The sequence below is a fragment of the Triturus cristatus genome, chromosome 5_2 (genome assembly GCF_964204655.1).
Source record: "Triturus cristatus chromosome 5_2, aTriCri1.1, whole genome shotgun sequence".
In the NCBI taxonomy this organism is placed as follows: Eukaryota; Metazoa; Chordata; class Amphibia; order Caudata; family Salamandridae; genus Triturus; species Triturus cristatus.
This window is the reverse complement of record NC_140588.1, coordinates 700,669,258-700,683,620: the sequence shown is the minus strand read 5'-3', so window position 1 is coordinate 700,683,620 and position 14,363 is coordinate 700,669,258. Positions and strand designations below refer to the sequence as shown.

At 48.5% G+C, this 14,363-nt stretch overlaps 1 protein-coding gene across 15 annotated transcripts in view; it reads right to left on the bottom strand.

The window, feature by feature from the left end:
• BCORL1 (BCL6 corepressor like 1) overlaps positions 1 to 14,363 on the bottom strand; it is a 1,042,621-nt gene that overhangs the window by 366,396 nt on the left and 661,862 nt on the right. For all 15 annotated transcript variants that reach the window (XM_085607780.1, XM_085607776.1, XM_085607781.1 and 12 more), the window contains one exon: positions 12,352 to 12,496. In XM_085607780.1, the coding sequence (XP_085463906.1) occupies positions 12,352 to 12,496 (145 nt within the window). The remainder of the gene's footprint in view (positions 1 to 12,351; positions 12,497 to 14,363) is intronic.

Genomic DNA, 14,363 nt, shown 5'->3' with positions numbered 1-14,363 from the left:
TCTCCAAGAGACACACTATGCACCGTTCCCGGTGCCAGGATTCGCGTCATCATGGGGCAGTCACTGTTTTTTTCTAGCTATAGCGCCCACTCACGGGGAGTGTGTATATTAGTCCATCGTTCTCTTCCTTTTCAGGTCTCGGTGGTCGTGAGAGACGATGAGGGCAGGTATATTTTGGTGCTGGGCTCATTGGAGGGATTGTCACTTCTTTTAATTAATGTATATGCTCCAAATGTAGATACCACTGACTTTTTTCCTCGGCTTACTGCACACAACATACTCTTGGGTGGGGATTTTAATCTCACATTGGACCCCATGACAGACACTACTGGTCCAGGGCGTATCACGAAACCCCATGCAACACAGGGCCTTATCACATTATTGCAGTCCGCACTTCTGACGGATCCTTGGCGCGCAAGGCATCCAACGGTTCGGAACTATTCATTCTATTCGGGCCCTCATGGATCCTGGTCCCGAATAGACCATTGATACATCACACCGCGGCTCCTACTGGAGGTCCAGACGATTGACTAAACTTCCACGGACACTGTACGACCATGCTCCTGTTCTCCTACCACTGGTATTCCCCATGATCTTTAAACAACGACCCCTATGGAGATTTCCTGCCTCCGCCTTGCTCGATTCGGTTTTTTACACGGAAGTAGGTGATGCCATAAGGGAATGCTTCCTGCTAAATGACGGGACGGTGACAGCCCAATCCACACTATGGGACGCCTTTAAGGCGTATATACGGGGGCTCTGTATCTCTAAGCACGCGGGGGTATTGCGCTCCATACGGAGATATTTAGAAGTCGTGAAGAAGAAACTAAAGGATATGGACACAGTGGCACAGACTATCGCTTCGCCCCAGGCATTACACGAACGTGCAACATTGTTGACCAAATTCACAGACTTAGCTTCCCGAGAGGTTATATATCTCAGCAAACATGCGATGGCCCGCGCATATGGAGAGGGCGAAAGACCAGGCAGGACACTTTCCTGACTGCTCAGCCTCATTACCAGTCGGCATTTATCCAACACTTCGACATGGGCACTGATACAACATTGACAAAGAGGACAGACATCACTGCCGCTTTCCTCTTTTACTATACTCAGTTATACAAAAAATGCGCAACCTCCCCAACCGGGCAAGCCCTGGTGGATTATCTACAAGAGGTAAATATGGTCTGGCTGGAAGAGGGACAGCGCAAGTTTTGGGCCTCCCCGATTGATGTAGATGAAATTAAACAAGCGAATAGAGATTTGGCCACCAGCCGAGCTCCCGGCTCGGACGATCTATGAGGGAGTTCTATAAAGCTTATCAACACGAGTTAGACCTGCGATTGCTAGAAGTCTACGATGAGGCCCTGCAGAATGGATCCCTCTCCCCCACTATGCATGAAGCTATTGTCACTTTGTTATTTAAGCCCAGAAAATCACCACACCACTGTACATCCTACAGACCGCAGTATTGACTCAATTATGACTGCAAGATTTTAGCCAAGATATTGGCTACCGGTCTAGCGCTGCTGGTTGATACTATACTGTGTCTCTTTCAAGCGGGCTATATCCCTGGTAGAGCCACCACACTCAACCTGCTGGCCATTTTTTCAGTGATGAACCAAATAGAGCCTACTTTGCCGGCTGTGGCCGTTTTTACTCAACGCCGAAAAAGCCTTCGATTCACTAGAGTGGCCTTCCCTATATGCGGTGATACAGAAACTGGGCATTCCAATAGTTTTTTTGAATTTGGTAAGACTTCTGTACTCTGTCCTGATTGCGTGCCTAAAGTTAAATGGTAAAATAACTAAATTTTCTTCAACACGTGGCACTAGACAAGGGTGATACCTTCACCATGGCTTACGATCTCACACAGGACCCCTGTTGCCTCGCTTTATGCGAACGTTACGTTGTTTGTGCTGGAACCAGCGACAAATCTGTCTCCACTGTTGCGTGAGGTGGTACGGTTTGGAGTATACTCTGGGCTGGTCATTAATTGGACAAAGTCAGAGTTTTTTCCTCTGATGCCGGCCACCACTCAGGAGATTTTGAGTTCCCCTTGACGTGGTGTACCGATCCCTCAAAATACCTTGCCATTTTTTTACACTTCAATGCAGCTGAGGTGATTCGCCTCAATTACGGCCCAGCAATATATCGCCTTACAACTCAGGTTGAGCGATGGATCGGGCTGGCTTCCACTTTCCACTGCGGGTAGGATAGCCATAGTAAAATTGGTGGTTCTGTCGCGTTTTTAATATCTTTTTTTAAATATCCCTATCGCCCTCACCATGAAATGTTTTGATACTCTCCGGACCTTGCTCATTCACCTTGTTTGGGCAGGTAAACAACCATGCATAGGCTGGAACACTCTACTTATGCCTCATGAAGGGGGGGCGGATTTGGAGTTCCTGACTTTTACTTATATTATCTCGTCGCTCAAGTCCATTTCACACATTACTGGTACCATTCTAATGCTAAACTCCAGTATCTTAAGCCGGAGAGATACCAGATATATCCCAATCTATCCGCTATATTACCGCAGTGCCTGACCCGATACCCTACTGAAATTCAGACACTTCCCACCACATGCTGGGCATGGACAAAACTATGACGCTATTTATAGGCTGACTTTCTATACTCTCCACATATACCATTAGCGGATAACCCGTGGCTGCCCCTCACCACAAAACCATTGCCAAGCGTACATTAACTAAATATGGACTCTGGACGGTTGGTGACTTGTTCAAAGACTCACGCTTGCGTACCACAGAAGAACTCCTTTCTCATGAGGATGTTCTTTACACGGACAAATTCCTCCTACATAGGGTTCGTAGATCCCTGGCTAGGGCGATTCCAGATACAGGAAGGGAACCGGCAGACTTTCCTCCTCTTAGGTTAGTCATAGCTTCATCGGACAGAACTCATTTGGTTTCGCAACTGTATCATCTCTCCCTATCTCTTCGACCCGTGGACGGCACTAAGGCGCGTGCAGCCTGGGAGCGGTATTTCGACATTCCAATTTCTGATAAAATATGGCACTATTGCTGCACACAGACGTGTTATGTCTCGAATAACTATCGTCATAAGCTCTTACATTTTAAATATCTACACCAAGCTTATATAACCCCGCAGCTATTGGCCAAGATGGATCCCAGCACCCCACAGAAGTGTGCTTGGTGCGCCACTGCGAATGCCGATTTCTCGCATGGAATTGCGGGCTGATATTGGAGTGAGATCGTTCGGCACGTATTCCTCATGGTAGAACAGACTATACACCCTACACCATTGACAGCATTACTGGGGTACGTTCAGCCTTTGAAGAAAAGTATAAAAAGATTTACGGCAATCGCACTATTAATCGCAAAACAACATATTTCTATAAATTGGGGCAGGGCACACACACCGACGGTTAGGGCTTGGCTCCACGATTAAATTCACTGTGACAAGGAGGAGCTTAGCGCGTGATCAAGATGGCCGCGTGAGCCTAGAGCTCCCGAGACCCTCGCTCCCTCCGGCAGATATCCTGTCTAGTATCCTTCTTTTGATGCCCGGAATATTGGAGGGGAGCCGTTGCTGAGGCGAGAGCCGTTGTCCGGATCGAAATCGCCCACCGGAGACCGAAGTTGTACTGCTTGGAAGTTTGTGGCCTACTCCCCGGAAGGTGCCCGGGACTTGCGTTGGCACAGTGCCCGTGCACTAATTGAACAACAGCGGCCACGCGAGGGGCGAGTCGTCGGAGGGAAGGTGTCCGCACTTTCACTTTCGCTTTCACTTTCCTGTCTCCACCGCGCCCGGCCTGGACGTGGGTAGCGCCAGTCACTGGCTGCATGGTAGTCTACTCTGTATGGGCAAAGAGATTGTCCCGGCGGCAGATAGCGATGTCGAGTAAATCGGACGCCGAAAAACAGAAGCCCAAAAGTACCAGGCGGGGAGGCTACACCCAGACTAACAACATGGACCGCTATGCCCACCAGAAGGTGTCACCGGGCGGATCGGGACAGACACTGGAGGCCTCGAAGGACGTGTCGCCCCCCTCCGCGGAACCAACCCTGCAAGATATCATGGGGGCCATCGAGGGGATGAAGTCCTCTATCGGACAACAATTTGAGACCCTGGTGCATAAAGTGGATGCCATATCGATCGACGTCAATCTGATTCGGGCAGACCTGGGGAAAACTAATGAGCGGGTTCAGTCCCTGGACCTCAAGACTACAGGCCTCCTGGACGACATCTCCGGCCTTCAGCTGGAAGTCCGTACCTTGCGGACTGCAAATGACCACTTTGCCCGATGGTTGGAAGAGTTCGAGGGCCGCGCAAGGCGCAATAACGTGCGCATTATTGGGGTCCCGGAAAATTCGGAGGAACAGTCAGTGGACCTGTTTGTGGAGGACCTGGTGGTGAACCATCTGGCGCCCAAAGGCCTTAGTAAGTTTTTTACTGTTGAAAGGGCCCACAGAGTTCCTGGCGGGAGGCCCAAGGTGGGGGCCCCTCCGAGGCCAATTGTCGCCAGGATCTTTAACTTCAGGGACCGTGATGCCATTCTGCAAGCATCACGGGTGTCCGGCCCGACGCTATTCCAGAACACCACTGTAAGTTTCTATCCGGACTTTACCCAGATGGTACAGAAGCAACGACAAGGCTTCCTGGCGGTCAAGAGAAGGCTACGAGAGATGGGACTGAAATATGCCATGCTTTTCCCGGCCAGGTTGCGTGTGGTTTTCGAAGAGCGGACTTTCTTTTTTGAATCACCAGACATGGTCGGAGATTGGCTGGACACATTGCCCCAAGGACGGACTAACGTTGAACGCTCCGGTGGAGCAGACGGTGGCGGCGATGAACAATGAGCCTGGACTTAAGTACCAGATCTCCGGTTCCCCCGGGAGGGTGACAGTCCGGGGGTAGCGGGGGCAGTATGGGAGCTTTTTCCTCCTCTGGGGTTCTTCTTGTAGATTAGTCTTTGTATGGGGCGACAGGCACACTGCAAGTTGGGGGGCATTTTAGAGCTTACGCAGGGGTGCAGGGTGGGGGGTGGATTGGGGTTGTTGTTGGGGTTGTTGTTGTTTTTGGTTATGCAAGGCGTAAGGATGCAAGCTTCTGTGACTCTAGTGCGGTTCCACGCGGGGGGGTGGTCTCCTTCCATGTTGGGATGGGGGGTAGGGGCTTAAAAATACTCAGCTGGAATGTAAATGGCTTGGGGGATCGTATTAAGCGTGGGATTGTCCTGCAATTCCTGAAGCGATGTACCCCTGATATTGTCTTATTGCAAGAGACGCACTTGATTGGTAACATGTGCTATGCACTCAATAGGAAAGGCTACAAGTTTGTTGCACACTCCGGGTTTTCCTTGGGGTCTAGAGGGGCTGGAATACTCGTCAGGTCCTCCCTGCCCTTCGAGGTTGACTCCACCACTGTTGATGATAGGGGACGCTTTGCGGCTGTAGCGGGGAGGTGGGAGGGCAGGACGCTGGTCCTGGTGTCGGTTTATGTCCCTCCTGCACTGCAACCTTCCACACTTGCGGACTTAGAGAGGACTTTGTTGGATCTCCCAGAGGGAATGTTGGTGGTGGGTGGCGACTTTAATGCGGTAGGCTCCGGATTGCTTGACAGACACCCGCCAAGGAGGTCGGGGGGGGCTCAGAAATGGCTTCCGGACTTTGTAGATACCCTTGGACTGGTTGATTGTTGGAGACTACTGCATCCCACACAGCGGCAATACACTTTCCATTCCGGGGCGCATGGCAGTCTCTCCAGAATTGATTATGTGCTTACCCTAGCTGCACATGCCTCATTTGTCTCTGAGGCCAGGCACATGGCACGGGGTATTTCTGACCATTCGCCGGTGTGGATCTGTATGGACGTTGGTAGAGGAATGGGGGGTAGGGTGGCCCCAATTAACCCGTGGTATCTCAGGGACCCTATGACTCGTAGTGCGGTGCTGAAGGCGGTCGATCGTTACTTCCAGGAGAATCTCGGCTCGGTCACGTCGGCTGTGTCTTTGTGGGAAGCGTTCAAAACAGTGCTTAGGGGAGAGGCCCTCTCCTTGATAGTAGCGGCCAAGCGTCGGCGAGACGCGGAGGTTGCCCAGATTGAGGCGGAGATCGCGGAATTGGAGCTGTCATTGGAGGGGGAGGTTACGGCGGCGGTGCTGCACAATTTGACCCTTAAGCAGTCGGAGTACAAGGCCCTTGTGACGGACGCGGCCAAAGCCTTGAGTAGGGAACAGCGGGGCCGTCTGTACGACGTCGGGGACAAGGCCGGGAAATTAATCGCGTGGCTGGATAAAAAGGAGCGGGTCAATCGTGTTGTGCCAGACCTCGTGACGGAGGATGGCGTCGTCGTCGCGGAGCCGGATGGCATAGTCCAGTGCTTTGCGGATTACTTCCACACGGTCTATACCTCCGTGTCGGACAGACCAGTGGGTGATTCGTGTGAACTCCTGCGTGATCTTGTCTTGCCTTGCCTTTCCGACATAGACAGGGATGATCTTGATGGCGATATCACAGTCGACGAAATCGCGGGGGCTATTCGTTCGTTACGATCGGGCAAGGCCTCGGGCCCGAATGGCCTGCCAATTGAGTTCTACAAACTCCGGCCAGATAAGATCGCTCCGCATTTGCGAGCTATGTTCGTGGAGGCGCGGGAGACGGGATGCCTCCCACGCGACCAGCGCCTGGCAACAATCGTTGTCATACATAAAGATGGTAAGCCCAGGAACAGGTGCAGCTCATATAGGCCGATCTCGCTCCTTAATGCCAAGCCGAAGATCCTCGCTAAAATCCTCGCTAACCGTTTGGTCAGGGTGATCGGTGATCTGATCCACCCTGACCAATCCGGATTCATCCCGCATCGTAACACCGCGTTGAACCTTAGGCGCATCCACGGAGTGATTGCAAGGGTGGGGACGATGCGGGAGCCGGCCATTGTGGCAGCGCTCGACGCAACGATGGCTTTCGATACGGTAGAGTGGGAATACCTGTGGGCTGCGCTTGCGAAATTCGGCTTTGGACCCGGATTTATGGGCTGGGTGAGACTACTATATGAAGAGCCTCTCGCTCAAGTCGCGGTCAACGGTAGGGCGTCCCGCCCTTTCGGGCTGGGGAGAGGTACCAGGCAGGGCTGTCCCCTGTCGCCGCTGTTGTTTGCTCTTGCTCTCGAGCCGCTGGCGGCCTGGATACGGTGGCACCCGGAGGTGAGGGGGCTTCGCTGGTCGCCTGACCACGAGGACCGCATCTCCCTCTATGCTGATGATATCCTGCTTTATCTCGCTTCACCCCGGAAGTCCCTCACAGTTATCTGCGACATTTTGACTTCCTTCGGGAGGAATTCGGGACTCACCATTAACTGGGGGAAGTCATATCTGTATGCCTTGTGTGGAGACGTCCCGGTTCCCCCGCGGAATTGCCCGATCCAGATCGCCCAGGAGGGTTTCACGTATCTTGGGATTTATATCTCCACCGACCCAACAGTACGGTATGAGAGGAACCTGGTCCCTCCGCTGGCGCGCTTGCGGCGAGATGTAGCGGGCTGGCGGCGGCTGCCGCTTTCCCTCCTTGGCCGAGCTGTGCTATTCAAAATGATGTCTCTTCCCCGTTTTCTCTATGTCCTGCAGAACACCCAGGAGCTGGTTCCGGCCAGCTACTTTCGGGAGGTCGAGAGTCTCCAGCGCTCGCTGCTGTGGGACGGCCGTCCTCGTATAGCGATAGCAAAACTAACCCTTCCTTGGTACGATGGGGGTATCGCCCTTCCCGACATCAGACGATACTATTGGGCCTCCCAGCTGAGTGCGATCAACCATGGAGTCTACGGCCCGGCGATGAGCCCCGGCTTTGCTATGGACCGGTGGTTGCTGCGTGGGGGTGGCTACTATAGAGCACTTTACTCGAGGCCCCCGGCTGGGTCCCTCACGGGGCCGACCGGGGTGGCAGTGAATGTGTGGAAGACAGTCACGAACTCGTTGGGCTGGAGAGATAGGCTCACCCTCGCCACTCCGTTGTATGACTCAGATATGCTGGGGAAACTTTGGCACTCTAAGGGATTCGAGAAATGGGATCTGATTGGCATCTCCAGGGTGGGCGACCTGCTGGCCAAGGGGCGGATTAAGTCGTTTGACGAACTACGGACGGAATATGCGCTGGAGGGCACGGAATATTTCCGGTATGCGCAGGTGCGCCACGCGCTGCGGTCGGTGCTCGTTGAGGGGGAGAGGGTGCCTGAGTCCTCTCCCTTGGAGGACCGGATCCTGGACGGCCATATGCCGGAGAGCACAATCTCCCTAATTTACAAAAAGCTTGTGAATGTCCGGACCGACCTCCTCATGGGGGTTCGGGATCAGTGGACTAGGGACGGCCTTGAGCTGGACGATGAAGATTGGTAATACGCCGTCTCCTCTCCTAAGGAGGTCGCGATCCCTGCCAGACTGCGGCTGGTCCAGCTTAAGATACTGCACAGAGTCTACGTCACTGGGCCCCGGCTGGTTCATATGGGCTTTTCCGAGGATGGGTTATGCAAGAGGGGCTGCGGGATGGTGGGCACCTTTCTACATATCATATGGGAGTGTGGTGTGATTGCGGACTTCTGGAAGCTGATTCACGTGGTGATGCAGGAGGTCACGGGTATAGTACTGCACCCAGAGGCGCGGCGCTGTCTTTTGAATGTGTGGGGTCCTACGGATTATGACGCAGCGCAGACTCAATGGGTGACCCTAGGCAATATGGTGGCTAAGCGAGATATAGCACGACTGTGGGGATCTCATGGCCCGCCCACCCTGGATGCATGGAAGGACAACATGGACTGGTGCATGTTTCGGGAGAAAACGGTGTATAGTGCACGGGGGAGGCCTAAGAAATGGCATAAGGTATGGGGAAGTTGGAAACAATATAGGGGAGGCATATGTCTGCCTCCTGCCACTGAACCGCCAGAGGAGCAATTTTCCCCCTAGCCTCACTTCCGACTTGGGTTTTTCTGATGCACCTCCGTTAGAATGTTAGTGCCTCTGCTCTCCCTCATCCTCTCGATCGGTGGCTTTGATTTGATGTTGGAAATGGGGCCGCGCCCCCCGCTGGAAACTGGCACGACTTTGTGGTGTATACTGCCTTGCTTGTTGTGTTTGTTGTAGGTTGTTTTCAAAAATGAGACCTTTGTCATTCTCCTGCATTAGAGCTATGGAGGACTTCACGTGTTGATTGTTTTAGCTGCCGGACCTCCGGGATGTCGGCTGAGTGGCTGTGTGTCTGATTTGTGCGAATAAAGGTTTTTAAAAAAATAAAATAAAAAAAATAAAAATTCACTGTGACATGATGAGTGACATATACGCCACACTGCTGCCACCAACCTCACATCCGCTTGACATTTGGCAACCACTGAAGACCTACCTACTGACATATCCCCTGGACGGTGACTAAATCCCTTTAGTAGCTGTATTCAGAAGATGTATTGCATTGGGAGATTGAAATGTAGCGCGGAATGCTATGTAATATTTTGCGATTGTAAGACTATGTACTTACTTCGAATCACTGCCAAAACTGTGAAAGCAATTGTATTTGCTAAAATTCGCTAGGAGTATGATTGTCATCACCTTTTGAAGGGCGCTCTCTGTACCTTGTTTAATGTTCGGTTATGCCCTTGATGAATATTGCTTTGGTATACATGCTGTGAGATGATGTATCTCTTCATGCCTTATTGAGTGTGATTGTACTTTGCAGATCTCAATAAAGAAAATTTTGAAGAAAAATTAAATAAAAAAAAAAACCACCCCTATCCTTGATCCCCTCAAATCTCGCACTACTGCTACATTCCACTAATCTCAGAACTTGAAGAAAACCCTCACCACCCAATTATGACCCAAAAACTCCTCACAACCCCTGAACCCTACAGACTCTTTCTATGTATAAACTCCATCTATCCCTGAGCCCTTAGAACCCCACGCACTCCCCATTCCCGAACACTAAAAACCCTTCACCACCACAAAACTCTACCCATGACCGAACCTTAACAACACTCACCACCCATCCATAAAAAAATAGAAAACACCCCTAAATGACAACCAACCCCAAAGCCTAAAAACCCACACCACCACTAAACTCCACTCATATTTAACCCTTGATACGTCTCACCACCCTAAACACCATCCATGCCTTATCTCTAAAAAACCTTCTCCACACCTGAACTCCACCCAATCCAGAGCCCTAAAACCCCTCATTGCCCTTACATATCACACATCCCCGGACCCATAAACCCTCACTACCCCTAATGTTCACCCAAGTGTGTGATTTTGGATGCTCCATTAAAATTATTTTTCCTTAAAAATGTTTCTTTTGATTTTCGATGTATATGTATTTCTTTAAAATTGTCTTTCCTTAAAATTGGTTTTCCATGATTTGGTTTCCTCCAATGAGGTTTCCCAGTTTTCATTTTCTCCGTTTATTCACATGTATCAGTTTCAGCAACTGTTTTCTCTCAACTATTTATTGACACCTCGTGGGGAAAGGTCCGGAAGCCTAGTGGAATAAAACAATGCTTAAAGTACAACACACAATAAACAATGTATTCATCTAAGGTGCAAATACTCACTTTGCAATATATAATGATGGCATTGTATCTGAAGGCATTTTAGTGAGAATCCGGCCTCTCATACAAGCATTGCTCGTTCATCATACTATTTGTTATGAAGGCCTGAAGCATACATGTAATGTTTGTGAGTCTTTTGCATTGCATCACAGATGTAGACACATATCACCCACAGAATGAAAACCAGGTCAGGCATATCAGTGCATCCAGTAAAATTCAGTAATACAAGTCTGCAATGAACATCACCCAACACAGTACAGTTCTTTGCATATACAGGATTATCTTGTGAAGGGAAATCGTTGAGCAGCAGTGACCTTAAACCAACACTATAAGACGCTATAGAGAGTTTGTCAGTAGTACAGCTCAATCAGTTACTTACTTTAAAAAGCTAGCTAACTATTTTCATATTTTTAATGTGCTCTTCCACTTTTTACACACACAAAATTCCAAAAAGAATACGCGATCGGAACTGATCTGAATTTTTCAGAAGCCATCTGCATTGGAAGCATCTTTCTTGGGTGTGAACTGTGCACATAAATCTTGAAATGGATACAAATGCACTAACTTTCTACAGACACATTTGTTGTTTGAAATTTGGGATGAAACATTAAGTAAATCAGAAAGTGGGCCATGTTAAAAAACAAATATATATATGTGAAGAAAAAGCCTCGCAGAACGCGTTGCGGAATAAAACTCAGCTAAAAGTGGAGCGCTGTGTGCAAACCTTTCTTGCCTCACTGATCTGTGAGGCTTTTTCTTCACAAACTGAAAACGAGACCCGTACCCGCTGAGATGCAACAGCCCCGAGAGGTGGATGATGCTGGGTTTGTTTACGGGATATGCAAGTGTTCAGTACATGGCAGATTCAACATGAAGTCTGTAGGCTGCTTTTGTACATTCCTCAGTGGAGACTCCTGCTGCCACTGCTCCCACTTCCCACCTAAGGTAGACAAGCCCACATGACTAGCTAGCTCTTACAGAGTGACGGGCTGGACTGCATATCCTCCAATATCTCCCAAGTTGCTGTTAAAGTAATTAACAGTGAGACATGGCTACTACAACAATCTAAATAGAGGAAACATAAGTGAACATGCATGCATTTATCATGACTTAAACTCTGATTTATCACTTCTTCCTACTTTGAATGCCATCCATCACATTAATTTCAGTATTTCTTTTTATAGGCTATGGCCAGTGACCTTAATATAAAGTAGGACTCCTCAAAACGGTGCAAGAAATCTCAGAGTTACCAACACTTTAAACAAAACATGTAGATTAAGTAAATACGTTTGGGGGGAATACTGAAAGGTTGGGCCTTAGTTGCAGGAGTTAATTCTTACCCCTTCCCAGGTTTGGGGGCGCTCATCCAGTTTTCCATGCCTTCAAATATTCATTAATACAGTGGGCTACCTGTACATAACCTATTGTTTAAATGAACAACAGATCTGTCAAGCTACACATCCTGACTAAACTATAGAAGTAGGGTTGAATGGTACCAGCATGGAGAAGAGGGACACTCTAGTTTATGGATTTGTTAGGATTGTCTCAGACTTCTGTCTATAGATTTCCCAAAAGAAAAGCTTACTTGAAGAGCACCATATTAAGATTCCAGAGATCACAGGCTTTGATACAGTTATGCTGCAGATAGATGACGTTGTTCAATTTACTACCTGTCCTTGTGCTCTGAAGTCCCTGAGGTGGAATAAAAGCTGAGACAAGGATTCATGTTAAAACCTTCACCTCCCATAGATCTTGATAGGCTGAGCACCATCCTTAAAGTTTTACCTTCTTCCTGGTCAAGAGGCTCAATCTTGACAGCCTTTCGACGACGACGACGAGTTTTGTTGGCATCCGACTCCTTTACAGGGGGTGTGATGGACTGGCTGTTCTTCCCACTGGCTCCCTTCAGGCTGAATCGCCTCTTTCTCCGCTGTGAAAAACAGATGCATTACTTGATAAGTGACAACTTTAGATAATAACGATGCCACAACACACATACTACTACTGGTCAGGAATAGGAGACACACAACAAGAGGAGGAGAAAATAAGAAGGGCAATAAAATCTGCCAACATTGGATAAATGCAACCCTTTCACTGTTGTATGTAAAGTGGTGAACTACACTCAGCAAACATTATATTTTACTGTAGTTGTTTTGTTGTTTTTTTGAAGTGCCCTATGAAGCTAATTGGTTACCTTAAGGCAAACAGGGAAAGATAAGCAATGGAAACCTCATCTAGCTGGCTGGAGCACAAATTCTACGAACCATAGTTAAGAACCTTGATAACACATGTAGAGGGCACTTACAAATGCAGCTCTCGGGCAGTTCAGCCGTGTTTCATGGGTCAACAGCTGTAATGCCGATGTCTCACCATTGAATAGCGCTTATTTTGGTACAATTTGGCTCACCAACCAAGGCAGTCTTGTCTACCCATGGAAGTGAATTAGGCACACAAAGTACACCTTTGTCAACGGACTTGTTCAGGGCGTTGTGAGGTCTTAGATTAGCAGATTTTTACTTTCGCCTTAGCCTAGTCAGAACAAACACTTTACAGTAAAAAACTTCACTCATTCAACAAGAACAAGTTCCCAAAGTCGAGATCGTGTTCATTACTTCCTGGACTTTACACTTGCATATTAAAACAAATTATAGATTTGGTTTTTATACCATGTCAATACATAACAAACAAGTAGCTTCAGGCTGCACGGAACCTGAACAATTCTAAAAATAGATTTGTTGTATTATCATAGGAACAGAAGGTAATGATGCACTGAATAAGATGCCACTGTGCTGAAAAAAGATATGGGTTTTAGTAACCATTAGCACCGTAATTTTAAGACGGCACAGTGGAATGCTGCTGAGTTCTCCCAGCTTGGGCATTGCAGGCTTTAGGGGTTAGGCCTGTTTTTGTTTGCACTGACTCGCTGATGGCGCAAACATAATTTCATAAGGAAACCCAAAAGAAATGCAAGCTCCTTTTCAAGGTCACAAGGGCCTCATCACAATCTAAATAGGGTGGATGGGACACCCAATGCTTCTTTGGTGGATGTCTCACATCTGCCACACTCTACGTCAGGCTTATGGTATTCATGATTTTTTTAAACAAAGAACAAGAGCAACCCATATGTCCCTGTGAACTGGGTATAGCTAGTCAGCCAACAGACAATGTTCACAAGGAAGTCATTTGAACGATAGATGTAAAAAATAAGGTAAGGCGTGTTCCTTCCTTCAAACTTAAATTATGAGGTTAGAATGGTGAGTTATGTCCTTGTAACTCAATTGATATGTTCAATCAATATAGCATCAATCAAAGTTTTAAAAGTAAAACCCTCAACAATATGGAGCTTAGGGGGTCAAGAGGCAGGTCGCCCCCCACTCATAACTATACACAAAACAAGACCTGCCCGGGAATAGGACTTTTTATTTTTATTAGCACAGTGAGCACGTTATAGTCAATGACCCTAGCTCTTTCAAAGCGGTTGTGTTTTATACCACATGCGCGGCAAGTTTTTGCCATTCACCAAACGGGTCTGATATCACTGGCTATTTGAATGAAAACACCTATGTGTCTAAGTGTTTGTGAAAGTGTTTCCCTGATAATCTGTCTCCTAAATAATATATACAAGGAAGAGAGCTAGACAGAACCAAATAGTGTGGTACCTGTTCAAACACCACAGAGATGGAAAAAAGGTGAGGGGGGTCAGGCAGTGCCTCACGGAAGTAACCCCAACGAGGATACGCAGACAGGTACTCGCCTGCTACCTCACGTTCTCATCATAGGCAACTGCCGCCCAAAAG